Consider the following 20,371-nt stretch of genomic DNA (forward strand, 5'->3'; position numbering starts at 1 on the left):
AAAAGTTGTGACGACACGAACGCGTATCCATGTACGGTACATGATGTACCTATATGATACACCCGTTTCATTATATTGTATAGTGTGATGTGCTCGTACGGTTGTGCCTCCACCACAAACGAGCTACAAATATTTTTATCGATTGACTATGTATAGATATACAAACACTCTGTATGCAATAATAATAATAATAATGCGTATGCGTATACAGAGGCCATAAACGCGTATTATAATCATTATGGCTCCGGCTGCAGGTTTGGTTATACCTCTCTGGTATCTACCACATCATATACCAGCTATCTATGTATATATATACATATACCTGCAGAGTATATCGCGCGTACATCATGGAATTCGACGAGCATTAGTCGGCGGCGGCGGATCGCGATTTCTTCTTGTTTTTTTTACATCCATTCTTTACGGAATCGTTTTATTTTATATTATTATTATTACGCGAAAAATGACGAGCTGTTCCCTCTTACATACGCACGACACAACAATACACATACACAATGATATGATATGTGCAGTCGGCCAACACGTTATTATTATTGTGTGTGTGTGCGAGCTGATATTCGCACATAATATGTGCGAGCACAACGATCAGTCACCGTCAATTTAATGGATTTATATATTATATATTTTTTCTTCTTCTATTTCGCATTTTTGCTGCAGTACGGCCCGCCGACCCATCCGCACACACTCAGTGTCGTGTATATAGATTTTAATGATCGCAATAAACATATACCGTCCGGTACTTTGATGATGGCCTGCACATTATCCACGACACGCATCGTCCGTGTCATTATATTATTATGTTGCGTATACACTATACATATACAATATACATATAAGGTGCCTATCTCGTACCGGACCGGGATCAAAGACATGTGCGACAATCAATAACGACAATAATAATATGATGCAGTGATACAACACATCGTATATATATATAATATAATATAATAACATGGCGGGCGCTGAGCTACGCGTGGTGAATACGTGTATACGGACGAAATATTGTCGTAATATTATTTATTATTAGGCATGTCGTTCGTATCCGGAAAATGTTGTAAAAATAGTACCCATACACCGTATTATTAAACATATATTATTGTTATAATATTATAGAGACGTCGTTTTGTCGCGCCGCAGCCGTCGTGTCATCAATAATTAATATCGTGTGTCGATGGCAGAACGACATTAAAAAGGTACATATAGGTAGGTACCTACAATAATATAGCCCATAGGTACCTATACCTATATATTGATTCCGGCCGACCGGAAATGGTCAGTCGCTTAGCACATATTATTATATTATAATATAGTGTCACTATAGCGCCTTTATTCACCGCGCGATAATAGCATTGTTATAATATTATATAATACATGTTTAGATGGTCTACGCGCTTTTTTCACGAAACCAGACGGGAAACCTGAAAAAAAACAGCCAATCTTTTTCCAAAATTACGTACACAACGATTTGTGTCGATTCCTCTCAACGCGTATAGATCGGTTGGAAGTCTTTGCAATATATTTTATAAGACGATGGTACTAACTGGTAACTCTTCATTATATATATATATATATAGGACATGTAATTAATTATTATATGTGCTAACAGTGCAAACCAATTACACATCACATAAACTAATAATTTTTAATTTGTTTTTATCACTGGCCGCACTCCCATCTTTTTTTGGGAGAGTGCAATTGTTACTTCTAATTTTAAATGTTGTTCACGATACAATATTCTATTTTCTATGGATTGACCAATTAGTTATTTTGAATTTTTTCAAAAATATTTTAGTAACATTAAATTTTTTAATGTATGGAAATTTAAGAAATAAAAGAATAATAAATTGTGTGAACTATTAGTTGTGCGATCTTCTATAAATTATTTATGAAAAAATAATTTAAAATATCGATTATGACGATAGTTATTTCATTTATCAGCTAGGATTTCATTCTGTTACATATTGTGGCTTGTACGTATATAGTTTACCTAGGTGTCTAGAAATTATAATAATAATATAAACGGCATCAGTTTTTTAAACTAAATCTGTATTCAAGTATTCTGGCTAACCTAATATAGAATATCTCATTTGTAAATCATTTCTAAAAACATATGACCACTAACACGCCAAAGTTGAGAACATCGTGATAGGAACATTTTAATATCACCCTCTTGAAAATTAAGAAAACTGTCACTTATCCCCTCGGTCGATTAAAATTCTACGCAGTGAGTTATAATATGGTTTGACTATAAATCGTTACTTAAACTATATATTATGATGTCGTACATTATATGTGATCTGCAGTGGGTCAAATGTTTATATAATATTATATTGCCGTGCGTGTGAACGTGTTTACTTTTGTTTACTATTTTTTCGGAGATCACATCAAGTACCTATCTATACATTACGTTGTATACGATACCGATTTTAGTCGATAAAAAATATTCGAACTCTTCTGACGAACAAAACCCACGCGTGCGTACGGTGAAATGTCAACCAAATGCATTTGGCTTATGGTCATCGCGGTTTGATTTTCGACACCATCGAGTCGTAATTTATACCTAAGCTTGTACTGCAGACAGTTGTCGTACACAAAATATATCAAATAAAGTCTCTACACGCATTATGATACTATACGGTTCAGTTACTGTGTACAGGTGTAGCGTGTATAGTTTAAATTTGAATAATTTTTACAACACGAAATACAATATTGCTAGTGTACAGCGATACACGAAAAATGCATCCAACACGTCCTGTACATGAATCGTATATACACGCATAGCATACATATTTTAATCTCGCCCATTTTTTCACATAGATTGGTTAGGAATAGTTATTACTACCTATAGGTACCTGTATAATACGTTCTAAGTCGTTCGACTGTAATAAACGATATTATCGTTATTTCCCGAGCACAATATTCGTTTGAATTTAGGTACGCACAGTATACCAAACAACATCGCCCCTGAAAAAATTTAATAATATATAAATAATATTACGAGGCTTCAGGGTATTACTGGAATTCGCACAGCGCCAACAACTTTAAATTAGCAAATCCTAGCGGAATTCCCTACAAAAAAACATACAGTCGGGGAATAAAAAATTCTCAAACAAAGTATAATTTTTAAGTTTAATACTAACGACTGATATTAATACTAATTAGTAGGTGAGCCTAGCTCGCAATAACAATATTGACAGTATTTATTATTACTATTATTGAAATAACCACGTCATAATAATAGCTCATGTTAAAACGCACACTTTTCATCGGTCATGACTGTAATAATATGGTTTTTATATTACAAAGGAAAAAATAAAAATAAATAAATAAATAATTAAGTAACCATAGAAACTGTCATCAATGGGTGGCTCCTTTTATCAAATTATTTTTATGTTTTTCCTGTGGATGTACTAAGAGTAGACATATTCTTATTGTATTAATGATACAGATTGTATATTACTTGTGAAAATAAAAAAAATATTACAAAGGGAAAACAGTAAATTTTACGGACATACAAGTAAGGAGGAAAAAAAATTGAAAACCGTCGACCCGGAACAAGACGTCGAACTTGACGTTTTAAACTTTGAACTCAATTATTCACAACAGTCGAAACCACAATACGCTCGTACAACATATTATGTATCAAAACGTTACCGTAAAATAATACGAATTCCCCTGTGACGTGAACAGTCGTGTCGCGTTTTTCGACGATTTTTCGAGGGGGTGTTGTCCGATCTAGCGACGAGCCGACGAATAAATTCTCGAATCGACAATGGAAATTATCTTTACGTCAACATATACGTAATATATTATATATTATCATAATTAAACGATATTTATTAATGTGTAATTTGTATGGGAAAAGAGAGGAAAATTGTGAATTCATTACCTATTTATGTGATGCAATTCTGCCACCGATAATATTATACTTAACGGTCAAGGCATTGTACCACGAAGGGGGCGTAGTTTCGATTACCGTGACGTCATAATAGACCTCTGTGATATCAATATAATTATTCTGTGTCATAATATTATGTCTTATGTCTTTTCAAGCAGACAAGCAGTTGCTAGTTTTCTAACAAAGTAAGTACCTATCTCGTAGACATTTCATTTTTTATTATATATTATTGTGTGACATAAATATGACGTATCACAACTCACAAACTACGTATTATGGGCCGTATACATAGTCGATGCTTAAGAATAAATAAGCATCGCATAAAGCTATTATGTACTTATGACTCAAATGTTATCCATAAACGGAGACTATATGACTTGAGAAAAATAAAATTATTACTCAAACTAAGGTTGATAAAGACCTATACCCTATTACATTGCTTTTAGTTATTGTAACACATTTTGTTTTTTTTAATTATTAAAATTAAGTTAAGGAATACTTATTCGTAAGCATTTATTCAAAAGTTTTTAATGACATGATAATAATAGTTGACCCTATGTGACATAGTATCAAAATTATGTGTGAATTAAAATGTTAATGTTAAACAATTTAAAAAAAAGGAATAATTGTAAAAATGTTTAAAATTTTAAATTTGCCATCCTTCTGCAGAGTTTGAAGTTCTTGGAGTTCCGGTTAATGTCCTTGATGAAACAGACCACATTTCAGGAGGGAAAATTGGTTCATTCCTTTTCGGTGTTCTATTATTGCGATATCGCATTCTAATTTTACCATTAATATAGTTCACGTCAAAATATGATACAAGTTGCTGTTCATTTTCGTAATTGCTAAATTGCATTTTTAAATTACTCCAAGCATCACGTACCATATTAACAGGAAGAAATGCCAAAGCTGGTATTTGACGAGCAAGAAGATTAAAATTATCGTCATTTAGGTACTTATTGCTAAGACCAACATTTTGAATTTTTCGGTAAATTGATTGTGTAAAATGAAAAAAACTAGGTGTACTGTAGCTTTGTGTACCAACAGTTTGCAAGTAACTGAGAAAAATGACCTTAACACTTCATATCATACATTTCCTAAAGATAAAAAATTGTGTGATCTTTGGATTAATTGCTTGTCGACGAAAAGATCACTCTTAGATCTTTCATTATAAAAATTAGAGTGAACCTGTTATCAAATTTAAAGGTAAGGATATTATCTAGTGAACCTCATAGGTTTTTTATTGGATTTTAATTTTGAGGAAAGTTATGAATATTATAAAATTGTAAATTGTCTGTACATTTTAAAATAATCATTAGTTTCCTCAAAATTCAAATCCAATAAAAAATATAAATTCACTCTAATTTTTATAATAATAGAGCTAAGAGTGATATGCTAAGCAGTGAGCGTACATTTAGCCATGTTTTGGGTTTGTAAGACAGAGATAACACAATATGCGGGTATAGCGCACTCTTAATATATTTTTGACAAGATTTTATTATTATTTTTATAATGTATTTAAATGTATTTATAATTATTATTCATAATTTTTTGACCATTTAATTATTATTTTTTGGTTTGATCTAATAACTTTATTGTATACAGATATATATATATATATATACATACCTACATAGTTTTTCATTTTAAAAATATTATGCTTAGTATGATCAAAATGTTAATTTTTTCATAACTATTATCAAACCTATTAGTTACATTAGGTAGGTATATTGCTTAATAAATATTTAAAAAAAAACTATATTATTTTGAAGACATATATAAAATTTGAGATTAAAATATTGAAAAATAGAGTTCGATGCGTTTTGTAGAATGTTATCCTCTATAACTAAAAAAAAAATTTGTTTGATTCTACAGAATAGGATCATTATTTTCGTAAACCGTATTTTGTGGATTAAATTTTTCAAAAAAATTCAAAAACTACACATTTAATTATAAGACCTTGTAAATTGTAATGAATAGATTCAAATATTTAACTTTTTCTAGTAGATGGTGATCAACATAATATACTATATATTGGTATGTTTAAAAATGAAATAAGAGGACGCTACACCCTCATGTGTTGTTTCCGTCTTACAAGTACGTAACATTGCAAAAACTGTTTCGCGCGGGAAAGAACCGAGAAGGCTACATTCATAACTAAGAAACGAAATTCTCACCACAGATAAAAGGGAATTTCGAATGTGCAACGTTGTTTTTATTTTTTTGATATTAGAACTGAAAAAAAAAGTTATTCGATTTTGAAAAACGCAAAAATAATGAATTTTGAAACAATAAGAACTTTTTTTCTATTTGTGATATCGAAAAATTGAAAACAACGTTGCACAATAAATGTTCTCCTTATTATGTGCTGAAAATTTCTTTTCTTAGTTATAACTGCATCTTTCTCGGTTTTTTCCTGCGCTAAACAGTTTTTGCAATGTTACGCACTTGTAAGACGGAGACAACACATGCGGGTGTAGCGTCCTCTTAATGTGTTTATATTTTTATTTGTAATATATTTTGTATATCACATCGCGGGAATGATGGGACTAGTGTGACGTCATAACCAGTAATCGTTTTTGATTGGCTAACAGTGATTGGCTTCGACCGTTTAGTATATAATCCGTGCAATTCTGCATCGATATAACTCAATAAGACGACATGTTAAACATTTAAAAGTTTGAAAGTGTCTTCTATTATTGAAATCGTAAAAACAAAAAAAAATAATAATAATAACTGTACAAATTAAAACAAACAGCATACATCTTATATTTATAATTACAGTAGCAATAAAATATATTCATTGATTGATAGACGTCAAAATCAAAAATTCCAACATTGTGCAAGACACAATAAAATCTATTTTGATTAACGAGATATTCATTTTTGCGTTTACATTGGGCACGGCTATAACAAACAATTATTAAAGATATTCAATTTAAGATTAATTATAATTGAAAGAAAATGAGAATAATACATTTCGAAATACTATTAAATCTTGTAATAATTCTTAGTAATAATTTCGAAATAAACGTATTATGCGTTTTAGTTGGATTTTTTTTTTTTAATTTGAAGCTTACCACTCACCAAACACGATGTCTACTCGTACAACAGCTTATCGTTGACAATATTTTTGTTTATAACACAACCATATGGTTAACCATCACGCATATATAGCTAATGCGCTTGGATAAACACTCATCGCGTTATTATTATTATAATATTTGATTATTTTTTCTTTTGTTAAAATTGTTCATCATTCTTTCGGGGGGATTCTACTAATTAGTAATTATCACGACAGTTGGTGGAATAAATGTGATAAAAATAAAATAAAAATATTTCATAATGTCGGTCTGTATATTTATATTTTTGTACTCGTACCTACATTTTATAAGGGAATGCAATTGTTGAGCTGTCTGACGACCGTGAGCTGTGGTGGTACCTACATATTATGTACAACTGGACAGACAATATAATATAATTGTTCTAAGTGGCGGTGGCTTGTCTACTGTAATATATGGAGCATGAGGTAGACATGCCATTGTAGTGAAAGTCACCATATTTCTCGATAACGAAAAAATATTATAATAATTTCACTGTTTTTCGATATTTTTATTACTAAATTTTGAATAAATTTGTCCGGTCGGAACAACCCATAGATACCTACATGAATTGCTATTCATGGTGTAACGATAAATAATATTATAATTTTCCGTTTACATTTTCGCTTTCCGAGTGCAAAATTATGAGCATACATGCCGAATCCACTTCCTACGTACAAATAATATTTTTGATCTTATGATGAGTTCTTATCGAGAACATGACATGATCATAAAATATCTATATTTAGTTAGTAAGTAATGTCATGCTCGACTAAATAGATAACCAACTAGACTCTATTTATATATTAATAATATAAAAAGATCAACAAAAATTGGATATATAGTTTTGCTGAAATTTATCTGGTTTGAAATCCGCTATCACAGATAATAATTAACGGTTTATAAAACCAGAATGTTGTGCTCTTCTGTAGCATTTTATTATTTCAATGCAGTAGTACCACGTAATATTATGACGAATAAATACGTTACAGTACATCACCCTCAGTATAATAATAATCTTATTGCATCAAATAATATCTTAGATCATATACCATGGACGGAGCCACAGCGTATTATACCGATACAAAAAAAAAAAAAAAACAAAAAAAATGATGCCCAAATTAGCCGACGAGTCAACGAATTAGGTGTTCGATATGCGCATGCGCGACGCAATTCGTCGTTTATTTACCCACATGTCATATTGTTATATTTTGACTTCGGGCATGGCCTATGAATAATTATGCGCATGCGCATATCGAACACCTTATTCAGAGACTGGTCGCTAATATAACAGAACAATATCGGCTTCGAAATAATACTCTGTAGCTCCATCCATAGTATGTATTATATTATGATTTAAGAATAATAATATGACAACGGTGTTCATGGAATTTGACGCGATTGCTGAATACTAGTGATCTGCATAGTTATGAATTTATGATCCTCGATAGTTAATCGCAAAAACTATTTTTCCAATAAACGCCGATACCGATATAATGCAGGTTTTGAATAGCTAATTGCTCACATTTCAGGAGAATTTCATAGGTAACTTGCATTCCAAGGATGTGCACTGTACACTATCTGGTTGCATATTATAACCTGTGCGGTTTCATTGGTATTAAACAGTTTCTGGAATTTATGGTCGATATGGTAAATTTAAAAATTAATCGATTATCACAATTAATACTAATAAATCAACAGGTTTAGATTATAAAGGAATACGATATCTACATGAATAGGTACGTCATATAATCGGTAAGAAGTAAGAACGACTTTTATTAATAACAGTAATAAAATAATTACAAAACTTGACGCGTGTCGGTTCAATTTACTATCCATTTTCACGATAGCTACCACGTTTTGGTTTAAAACACCGTAGTTGACAAATTCGGTAAATGTAGAATAGCAAGGAAAAAACCATCAGAGGCCTATAATATGTAGTATTGGCTAAACTGCAGCAGTCCATCGGATTTTAATTTTCTAATAATGGAAATTGCATTTTTTTTTTATTACCTTCATCGACGAAGAGAAAAATGTTAAACGTTTTATTTATTGTTATTTTTAATTACTAATTACTAATTAGTAATCTTAATTTAGATAGTCATTCATCATTCATGTATGAAATACGCCCCGATAACTTCGGTGGACGTAGAAAGATCCTTTTCGATGTACCTATAAAAATATTTTGAGTCCAAACCGTCAAAGTTTTACCGAAAACAACTTATTTAAGTACATGGTAGTGATTTTTTTTTTTTTTAATATCAACTAGTTAGTAAATTTAATTTTGTATTATATTTTTTAATTGCTTTTTTATATAAATTAAATACCTTTTTTTATATTTTAAATGCTTTTTTATGGACTATATTGCCTTAAAATCCGAACTCTATACTAATTAGCTACTTTTTGGTTGGTGATTTCGTTTTTAAAGCAGTGCAAATGGTCGAGGTCGCTCGGCTGCAGTCGATTTCCTGACAAAAGATGACATTTTTTGTTCCAGCGAGACGACTACGGACCCAAAACGATGACTTATATATTATGAGAGGTAAAAAAAGAGCCTCAACTCGGAGTGGTGCTGCGTCTCATCGAGCGTATTCACAAACGATCACTCACCCGGTCGGATAAAAACTATATGTCATAGTTGTGTTTGCGTCTCCGCCGCAGACGTGTGCCAACGAAATAGTTACTTCAAAATCAGCAACAGATTTTTCCTAAACGCAATCAGTGGTGAGCCGTCATCGTTTTTTGAGAAATCGAGAGGAGGAGAAGAGACTTCGCTGCTGCGGATAAAAATGGTTTAATTTTGCATATACGTGTTGACCAAATACAATATATTGTCGCCATATTTACCTATTTGTCGAAAATTTCTATTTCAATTGGTTTTGTGCGCATATTGAGGACATAATATACATTACGCGAAATAAATTATTTTCATCCTGCAGCAAGCCCGTATGACGACGGCGTGCCGATAATAGTTGTTATAAAGGTTTTGTCTTATTTCATTGATTCCTCGTGAAAGTTCAAAGTAGTTTAAAACAATTTTATTTTCGCAGGTATAATTACGGCAGTTTTAATTGATGCGCCATGATTTATATCACACATATACCTTGGCGTGCTATACATAACGTGTATAATGTACACAAATCACGTCATGTTATTTGAAAGCAGACGGTGGTTATTCTATTTTGCACATTTTCCACATATTTGGTTGCATATTTCTGCATATTTTTAATAAAAAAAACTCGTAGCATATTACAATCATTGCATACACGTAAAACGTAAGTTTTATCGTACATAATATTTTTGGTACCTAGTAGTAGAGAATGAAATAAAATATTATTCAACCGAAAAATACGCTAAATTGTAAATTTATAATTTTATAATAATCTAATTCTTATATCTTATCTCAATATTATTGTTAAATTGTATACTTTTGCAGCAATAGATTAGATTTAATTTTCAAGATTGTTTTAAAAACACACTACTTACCATCGCTTATAAATACTAAATAGTATTTAATAATATTAATATATTAATCGTTATAGATTGTCCTGTATTGCGAGTGCACTGTATGCGTCATTTGTGCATCAACAATTGTGTCAACAATTTTCCAATTTAGTTTTCTAAACCAATGTAAAATCCCTAGTATTAGTGTTTACTAGCAGTTTTACCAAATCGTAATATTTTTTTTTTTTGTTCATATTTTTGCATACTTCTAATAAAACCTCCAAATTCGATCATAGTTCACTAATTATTTTTATTGCAAATAAATCTTATAACCCTATAAGACGAATGTTTGTTTTTTCTTACTTTTTTCGTGTTTGTATACATTTTATTTGACTAATTTTGCAATTTCTTGTAAAAATTAGTTTTTAGATATTTTTTTCGGACACAATAACGCTCACCAGGAACGATAGTAAATTGCAAGTCGGACAGACGAATTTCAACGTCATCGTCTCATTTTATTTTGCATTTATTGAGTACAAAAATATTTGGTAGCATCTATGTTATGTATTTTTGGTATTGTCGCCAAAGGAGAAGAATATCTGGAAAGGATGCGGAAAAACGCAAATCACTAACCTCGAATTGAAATGTCTTTTATTATTTGTTAAAAATTAAAACAAATATTGCCTACTTTTTTATATAAATAAATAAATAAGTACAATTTATATTACAATCGTATTTAATGTCTATAATACTATATATTTAAATTATGTACAAAAGGTTTTTCGTAGTCTGATAAAAACTTAAAATAAAAACAAAATAATAATAATAATAATAATAATGATAATAATAATATAATAATAATTTATCGTAATAGTAACCTTGTAAACAAAATAGTAAATCCTACAATATTATAATATGATAGAATCAAAACACGAACGTAAAACATGGCAAAATATTATTTTTTTTTTTCAATAGAATATTGTTTTATAATCGTATACACGTATATTATATATTATTTATATAGGACAAATCGTTTTCGATAATAATTTACTTAACATGATTAATTATATTATTCGTATGGAAAATTTAAAATATTTTTTTTATTATTATTAAAAAAAAAAAGCATCAGCCACTATATATTATACAGTACCGGCTACATAATATGTTGTAGTAATGATAACGTAATAATTGCATTTTAATACGATGGATAACGCAACTAAAAGAACGAATCTAATGGAAATAAAAATATGTATACATTATATATAAACGGCACGATGACCTACGGAAATCTGTCGTATACTTAACACACGGCTCTCGGTTGGTTGTGGCACTCAAAGTCATAATAATATCATATTTTTATGGCCGCCATCCGTGGCTAAGAATACTATTTTTAATTATTATTATAGTGTTCCCCGTGAAAAATATTATTATTATAATAATAATAAAAAAAATTAAATTAAAAAGTACCTACGATACTTAACACGAAAAATGAAAACATTCCTCTTAAATTAAATAATAACCAACAAAACTAATAAAATTATTTAAATGGTAACTATTATGCTTACTGGCTGATTAATAATAATATTAGGTAGTATAACTATATAATAATACAAAAAAATCAAGTGCTTCGGGGAACGGGTTGAATAAATATTAAAATTTTAGTGTGCGAAACCGATCATTGGGTATAGGTACCGTCGTTTTTAATTATAGTTATTAATAATTGTTTTGTCTGTGGCCGAACGCAAACAAAATGAGTCGGATTAGGAACGCGACGTGTAATATTTTCAAAAAACAATATTTTAAGTATACATGTATGTTTTTTTTTTTATGGGGTTTTTATTTATGCTTAATTTTGTATATAATAATATAAATATTGTTTAGTTCAAAGTGGAATGGTTTCCGCGAGACGGAAACGTCTAACCGGAAAATGAATACATCCTTAACCTATAGTCGATTAAAATAATTAACTCTACACTTAAGCATTAATCGTTATACATAGTTGACGTGACAGCCTTTTAAAATGTTTTATCCTTAAAGTTACATCCGTTTTTAACACAGGAAACTTACATAGCGTATGAGCATAAACGTATCGTAAACGTAATAGTGTTACATATTATATCGTACTAAATAATTTAACATTTTTTATATATCATATTATTCAATAAGAGTTGCTAGTCTAACGACGCGGACAATAATATAATAATATTATCGACTAAACGCGTATACATGATAATATAAAGGACATCATTCGTTCGCGTATCTTGTTATAGTAATAGTAATAATAATAATATACAATATGTATATATATATATTATATTAATTTTCGCGAATTATTTTTCTTTTAAAAATTGTTTAACAAAATAAAAATAAAAAAACAACTCATTGTTTTTCTCATATTTTCCTAACGCGTATACAATTGTATTTTAGGTAATGGGTTTGACGGCACAATTCGCATACGTCATAAATGGAAGATTAAGTACATAATAATATTGAAAAATATCATTCTTTTTCTTTTCATCGCGCTAGACGTCTATAATTAATATTTAGTAATAGTAGTAGTAGTAGTAGTAGTAGTAGTAGTAGTAGTAGAAGTGGTTGTAGTATTGGTAGTCGTAGTTGTAGGTGGTTAGAGTAATAGTGAAGAAATTAAAAATTTAGACGTTTAATAATGTATTTTATGCGGGGAGAGTGTATATAATAATATAAACGTTCGGGAATCTTTATGTCGTATGTACAGGGGAGTTGTCGCGCGAGAACAATATTTTTGAAACCGATAAAACGGACGTACGTCGGTTATGATAATGTATAGTGAAATCAACAATATGTGTATGATACAAATTAATATTATAATATAATATAGGTACCGCGACGACGACGTCATCAATCGTATACACCGTGCTTGTAATAACGAACGCCCGTTAAATGTGCGTTGTCGCGTTGACTAGACGTATTTACTGGACAGCTGTTTGGCCAACTCTGTATATTTGAGGAATTTCGAATGCGGACTCTCATCGTAACCACCACCATTTTTGGCTTCGGGACTCTTGACGCCACCCGCACCGGCCGAAGTCGACGGCGACCCATTGTTGTTGTTATTGTTGCTGCTACTGTTGTTGTTATTATTGTTGTGATTTGGCGACGACTTGTGTTGCGAAGAGGAAGACGGCGAAGGCGAAGGCGAATGAGCCGTGGACGACGACGAAGACTGTTGGTGGCCGGAAGCGGCGGCGGCCGAAGACGACGAGGCAGGTTTCAGCATGATCGGTTCGGGCGTGATGCCTTCCTTGACGAAATGCACTTTGGACAGGTGATGCCGGTATGCGCCTTTCGATATAAACGGCGTGTCGCAAAAAGCGCACTTCATGATCGAGTCGGCCGTGACGACGGCGTCGTTGCACGCCCAGCTAAAGGCCAAGATCGCACCGGGCGCGGTGGCTCCCGTGATGGACGCGGGCGGCGACATGGATTGCGCGGGCGCCCCGTTGGTGGCGGACGCGTTGGACGACGAACGGCTGCTTGGCCGGTGGTGGTGATGATGGTTGTGCGGGTGGTGGTGGTTCTCCGTCTTGTCGCAGAGCTTCTGGAGAGCGGCCAGAGGGTGGCTGCTAGCGCCACCACCACTCTTGCCACCGCCTCCGCCATCGCCGTTAGCGGAAGACGACGAACCGCCGCCTCCGCCGTTGGCAGCCGATGTCAGACTCTCGAACATCGAAGACAGCGCGCCCAGGCTGCTGGACGTGACCGGCGTCTTCTTTCCGTTGTCCGTGGTGGACCTGTCACTGTCGGCCGGACTCGGCGGGCTCTTGACATTGGTGGGCGTCGGGCCCCGGCTCGATCCGTTCGTCTCGTCCGCCACAGAACCTTCGGCCGATTCCCGGCTCCTTGTCCTCCGTTCTGCCGGGCTCTTGGCCGCTACTTCGTCTTCGTCCACATATTCCTTCTTCACTTCAAAGTCACCGGTGACGCAACCTTCGTCGGGCCCGCCAGTCGGTTCGGCCTTGACTTCGACACCGACAGCGATCTCCTGACCTCCTTTGCCGGATGACGACGACGACGACTTGGGCGAGCTGTGTCGTTCGGGAGTCGACTTTGGCGTCAACGATCGCATGCGCTGGTAATCGGTTGGTTCGTATTTGCGGTCCGGCGTGGTCGAATCGCTTCGCATGGCTGCCAATTCGGGTGACATGGAGCTCGACTCACTTCCACTCCGCTCGTGTCGACCCAGTGACTGATAGCTGCGCAACAAGCTCATCGCTTGCACGTCCATTATGGGCTTTGTGGCGTCCACGCTCTCGTCAATGCCCAAACGCTTGAGTATGCTCTCGCCGATCGAAGCGCCCGTGGCCGACGTTCCGTAACGGAGCCTCGAGTCGAAGCTCTTTTCGATCAACTTCTCGATAGCGTTGAGCACTGACGGCGACGACGAACCGGTGGTGGCTGCGACTGCGGTCGGTTTGTTCATCGACAGGTCGGCCGCCGCGTGAGATCTGTCCTGCTCCTTCTTCGGTTTTTTCTCCCGGCCCGATTCCGCCACTGTCGCCGACATCGAGTTCTGCGACATCAACGCGGTCTTCAGTAGATTTTTCTGGTCCGTCGTCATCGTCACGCAAACCCGCAAGTGCTCCATGAAGCTGGCCACGTCCACTTTTTCACCGCACTTCTCGCAGATTATCCTGCCCAGTCGGTGGTTGGTATCGTTGACAGCCTTAAACCCACCACCGGACGTCGGATATCCTCCGTCGCCGTTCTTCACGTCGTGCTGAGCTCGTTCCAGCTCCAACAGTTTGCGCACCGGCAGTGATTTCTTCCGCTTCTCACGCGTCTGCCGACGCCTGTTGCTACCCTCCGTGATCGAACGCATCATGTGCTCCTTGTAATGTGCATTCTTCACCATGTGAACGCTCAACTCTTTGAGCGAGTTGAACGCTTGATCGCACACCTTACACGTGAGCACGGCACTGACGTGATTGGCGGACGTGTTCACCGAGCCGGCCGGCGAGCTTGTGGACGCGGCGCTCGCGTTGCTGCTACCTCCACTCGACGACTTGTTCTCATCCGCGGACTTCCACGATATGATCTGCTCTTGTGAAATGATGTTGGTATAGTGTTGCGTCTGTTGCATGTGCGTGGTCATCTCCTGTAGCGACCTGAAACTCTGGCCGCACCACATGCACTTGAGTATCTGTCGAGTCTGCTCCGCGCCCTTTCCTAGCCAGACGTCCTGGCCCCGCACCAACTTCCTGGGAAGTGGCATTGTTTCCTTGATCAACATGTTGAGATCATTTTTGTGTCCGGAAGACGTGGACACGGGCGGCGGTGGTGGGGGTGGAGGCGGTTGGATATTTTGAGCGGAAGCGGCGCCGTGTTTGGTCTCGGCTATGTGCGTCGACATGGCCTGCAGCGTGGGGAAACTCATCTTGCACCAGACGCACTTGAGCACGTCTTTGGTCTGGTCGGCTCCTTTGTTCAGCCAGTGCGACTGCCACGCGCTATGCCGTCCCGAACTGGGCGCTAGCACTGATCTCGGTTCGTCTTGAAGTTTGCTTAGTTCGCACATCTTCTCCAACGCCTTGGTAGCGTCGCTGGCCGCTGATGGGAACGATCCGTACGTCAGTTTGCCGTGTTTTCCGTTCCACATGTGAACCGTGTCGCTAGGCGGCGTCATCATCTCACCCCTGGATATGGGCTTGATCACCGGTGTACTGTACTGTGCCCACGGCCTGCTCATCCGGTTGTATGCATCAGCGGATGGCGATACGGGCGACGGGTCGAGTTTTATTTTCTTGCTTCTGATGGTTAGATCGATCGGCGAGTCATCGTTGCTGCTGCTGAAGTTCATAGCTGCAGGATGGGAAGAAGCCGGTGGGCTGGCCGGCCTTTTCGTACTGAAGTCCAGCACGTCCGATGACGGTGGCGAACGTCCGGGAGACACGGTTGCCAACAAAGGGACTTCGTAAGGCGGAAGACTGGACTCGCTCCTCGGCGATCCTCTACTCATTTTAGACGGACTGTTTGTTTCTCTGTGAACATAAAAATAAATACATTTACGTTTTAAAAAATAATCATCATCGTATTCACATAAAAACAATAAAACTATTACTCTAATTTAATTAACAAGATGTCGTGATCGATGTTGTATTAAGATGTGGCGTGAATATATCAAGGTGTGTAACACGCTTATTTTGGGACGTTGGATAACTTTACAGTAATACTCAAAAATATATTGAAAACCTGAAATAACACGAGACTAATGACCCGGTGACATTTAATGTCGTCTGAAAACGATACGCACAATAAAATTGACACGAATAGATTGACCAAATCCTTGATTTAATGAAGGCGTTTATCAAAATTATTTGATATTTTTTTCTCCTCTCCATTAATTGCGACGTGTTTTTTTTTATTATTACCATCTGCCAACTACACATTTCAGTTAACCGACTGCATAATTATTATTTATTTATTATTATTATTATTTTTTATTCAGTTTAATTAATGGAAACAATTAGCATAACCCGACATTGAGTTGGCGACAAGATTTCAATCCGAATGATTAGCACGCGGCCATTTTGGCTCTGTGCCTAGTGACTCCAGAGCATAATATTATTTACACACACAAACATACACTTTCGCTCTCACACACTAACGTATATATTATTCAGAATTTGATATAAGGGCCTTTTTTTTTGATGTGGGTTGGGACGGCGTGTAGTGGCGGACACACAAAGAGTGAGTGAGAGGGAGAAGGAGAGGAATGGATTTGCACGTCCGGAACTCGATCCTCCGTCGGCAATAATTTCCGGCTAACAAGACAGATTAATGAACAATATTTCATATTGGCAAGACTTTTCTCGCAAAAACAAACTCAGTCGAGTGCCGCATTAAAACCAATTTATGGAGTTTGCAGTGTCGTCTCCGGCGCAACCGGAATAATTGTAATATAATGCCGTCACGAATTCAAGTTGACAAGGTGTATCTTTCGGTAGCACGCGCGGAAGGGTGGAACGACGACGTTATCATGGTGCCCCGGTGGCGGCGGTATATATAGTCGAGTCGACGTGAGCTGCAACGGGCGATATATTTTAAAAATTATCGAATCCAAAGTACAAAGTTGACGTTCCCAGCGGGGAGGTCATAACAGTTTTTTCCCGCTCTCGCATTCGCCACCCCTATATTATGTAGCACCGCTCTACACACTGTCGGTTTCCACTCCGCACCCGGGGAACTTCCTTTCGTGTAGCGTAGGCGAAAAAAAAGAAATTATCCGCCGCTGCAGGAGAGGCGGCACCCGAGCCATTATCGTAAATCAGTCGAAGAGTCCCGCCATCTCTCCGCCACGAACCAAGACTAAATGAAAATTCAAATGAACGGGCAAAACCAACACACCCAGAGCACATTACGGGGCGCTCGATGAGGACGACACTAGCTGTTCATCGTCGTCGACATTTGGAACGGTTTTTTTTTTTTTTTTAATATTTTAATGGCACGATTGGGGCCGCCGCCTGCAGTATCTTGTGTATATATATATATATATATATATATATATATATTATTTTTTTTGAAGAGTTTTCGGACGAATTATTGTTATGTATATCGTCGCCCTTGGTCGAAATTGCATTACTGATTTTCACCGAGTTTTTCTTCATTTAGATTTCTTTCCGTTCAAATAATTTCTGAACTTGCAATGCAATATTATATTAATTTATGTGCACCACGACGTGATTTGATCATATTTTTGTGTGAACACGATAAGTACCGTTTGAATACATCATATTATAAAAAATATTGATAATACTTTAATGTAATAAATTTACTGAGTAAAAGTAGGTGCTTTAATTAACGTTCAAACACGATTCTCAAAGACATTTTTACATTTGTACATACATTTTTTCACAAATTCATCAAATTAGATTTATGATCGAGGCGGTTTCGTTTAATCGACGAGACGTGTGTGACATTGAGTAAAATTGGCCATTTTACCAGAATAAATTCAATGGCATTCTTACAGAGGATATAATGTCAAGGCCCAATTAAACGAACCGTATCGATGGTAATAATAATTATTAGGTATCACCGTCTTTGAATATTATATTTATAGAGCACAACGATATTATTCGTGGGTGATTAAATTATAAGTTTTAATTAAGATTGCGGTATATACGACGATCGAGATCAGAAAACGATCGCCTAAATAATAATAACAATAATATTAGTTAATGACTGTTGGAAAATTAATAATCTGTTGGTCGTTTTATAAATTATAATATAATATGTAGATCTCTTTGATACAGAACGACTGTAAATCGTAATATTATTATTTTAATAATATTTTTAGCGCGAAGAATATTATTATAACACAATCATTAATTACATTTTGAATCGGATAGTGTGTAACGTTCACACGATTCAAGAGACATAAATCCTAAATACAAAAATGATCGCCGCCGTAACGCATTTTCGTGTCATACAGGTGAAGTGCAGGGGGGGAAGAATTCACTTACTCACAAAGTCTCAATTATTTAAATAAACAACATCAAAATAATATATATATTATACATGTATCATGATAAAACGATAAATCGTAACTGTATATTATTTTTATGTTATTGGGTCCCTATATAAGATATAATCATAGATAATACATAATGGATAGGCCCTGTGTATATTAGTTACATAACGGGCATCGTTCCCGAATAAAGAAGAGAGACAGCAATATTAAAAACGTATCTTCATCCTACTCAGCAAAAAAGTTATCTTTTCTTCCAGGGTTTATGTGTTTTGCATGCGTGTTATAGCACAGAACACTAATAAGTGATAACCGATATTCTATATCACTTGCATTGTGGGATTTGAATCGTGAGTTTAACGTTGACTTAAGAGGACGCTACACCCGCATGTGTTGCTCCGTCTTACAAGTGCGTAACATTGCAAAAACTGTTTCGCGCGGGAAAGAACCAGGAAGGCTACAGTTATAACTAAGAAACAAAATTTTCACCCCATAATAAGGAGAACATTTACTGCACAACGTTGTTTTCAATTTTTCGATATCATAAATAGAAAAAAAGTTCTTATTGTTTCAAAATTCATAATTTTTGCGTTTTTCAAAATCGAATAACTTTTTTTCAGTTCTAATATCAAAAAAATAAAAACAACGTTGCACAGTCAAAATTCTCTTTTATCTGTGGTGAGAATTTCGTTTCTTAGTTATGACTGTAGCCTTCTAGGTTCTTTCCCGCGCGAAACAGTTTTTACAATGTTACGTACTTGTAAGACGGAAACATCACATGTGGATGTAGCGTCCTCTTAAGTCTAATTGTTATACGTTTTCTTTTGTTACTTAAAGTGTTAATTATTGAAGTATAACTTTCGTTAATAACCAGTCCATCGATTTAATAGTATTTTAGTTAATAATTAGTAATTACCTATATATATTTATGATTTAATTTTTAAAACAATTGTATCAATGTGCAAGAACTTAAATATATTTCATATACTTATAAGTTTTACATATTAATAAATAATACATAGATTTTTTATATACATAAAATAGCAATAAATAATTAATAGAAAATACAGTTAAATGTTTAAAAACATTAAAATAATACAAAATGTTTCATTTTTATTATTTGCCTGACTTTAAATAGGCATTTAGTCAAAATGCCTAGTCATTTTATTAAATTACTAGGCATTTGGCTAAGTGTCTATGCGGATAGTGAAATTGCACAAAAATTAAATTCTTTGAATATATGCCTGATAAAATGCCTGTTTTGACTATATGCCTACGGCATATTCACTTCTCTTATAAAAAATTCAAATTTAAATTAATTTTTATAGAAGGAAATTTTTGAAATATCATGGAGTGTAAACTCTTTTGCCGAGTGAGACAGAAAATCGAAGAACGTCTGATAAC

At 35.0% G+C, this 20,371-nt stretch overlaps 1 protein-coding gene across 1 annotated transcript in view; it reads right to left on the reverse strand.

The window, feature by feature from the left end:
• Window positions 1-11,095: 11,095 nt before the first annotated feature.
• LOC107164985 (protein tiptop-like) overlaps window positions 11,096-20,371 on the reverse strand; it is a 66,575-nt gene continuing 57,299 nt past the window's right edge. The window contains exon 3 of the mRNA XM_015513033.2: window positions 11,096-16,481. Within this exon, the coding sequence (XP_015368519.2) occupies window positions 13,403-16,481 (3,079 nt within the window). The 3' untranslated portion in view covers window positions 11,096-13,402. The remainder of the gene's footprint in view (window positions 16,482-20,371) is intronic.

The sequence above is a fragment of the Diuraphis noxia genome, unplaced genomic scaffold (genome assembly GCF_037042655.1).
Source record: "Diuraphis noxia isolate RWA-SAM2 unplaced genomic scaffold, SU_Dnox_SAM2 contig0005, whole genome shotgun sequence".
Lineage (NCBI taxonomy): Eukaryota > Metazoa > Arthropoda > Insecta > Hemiptera > Aphididae > Diuraphis > Diuraphis noxia.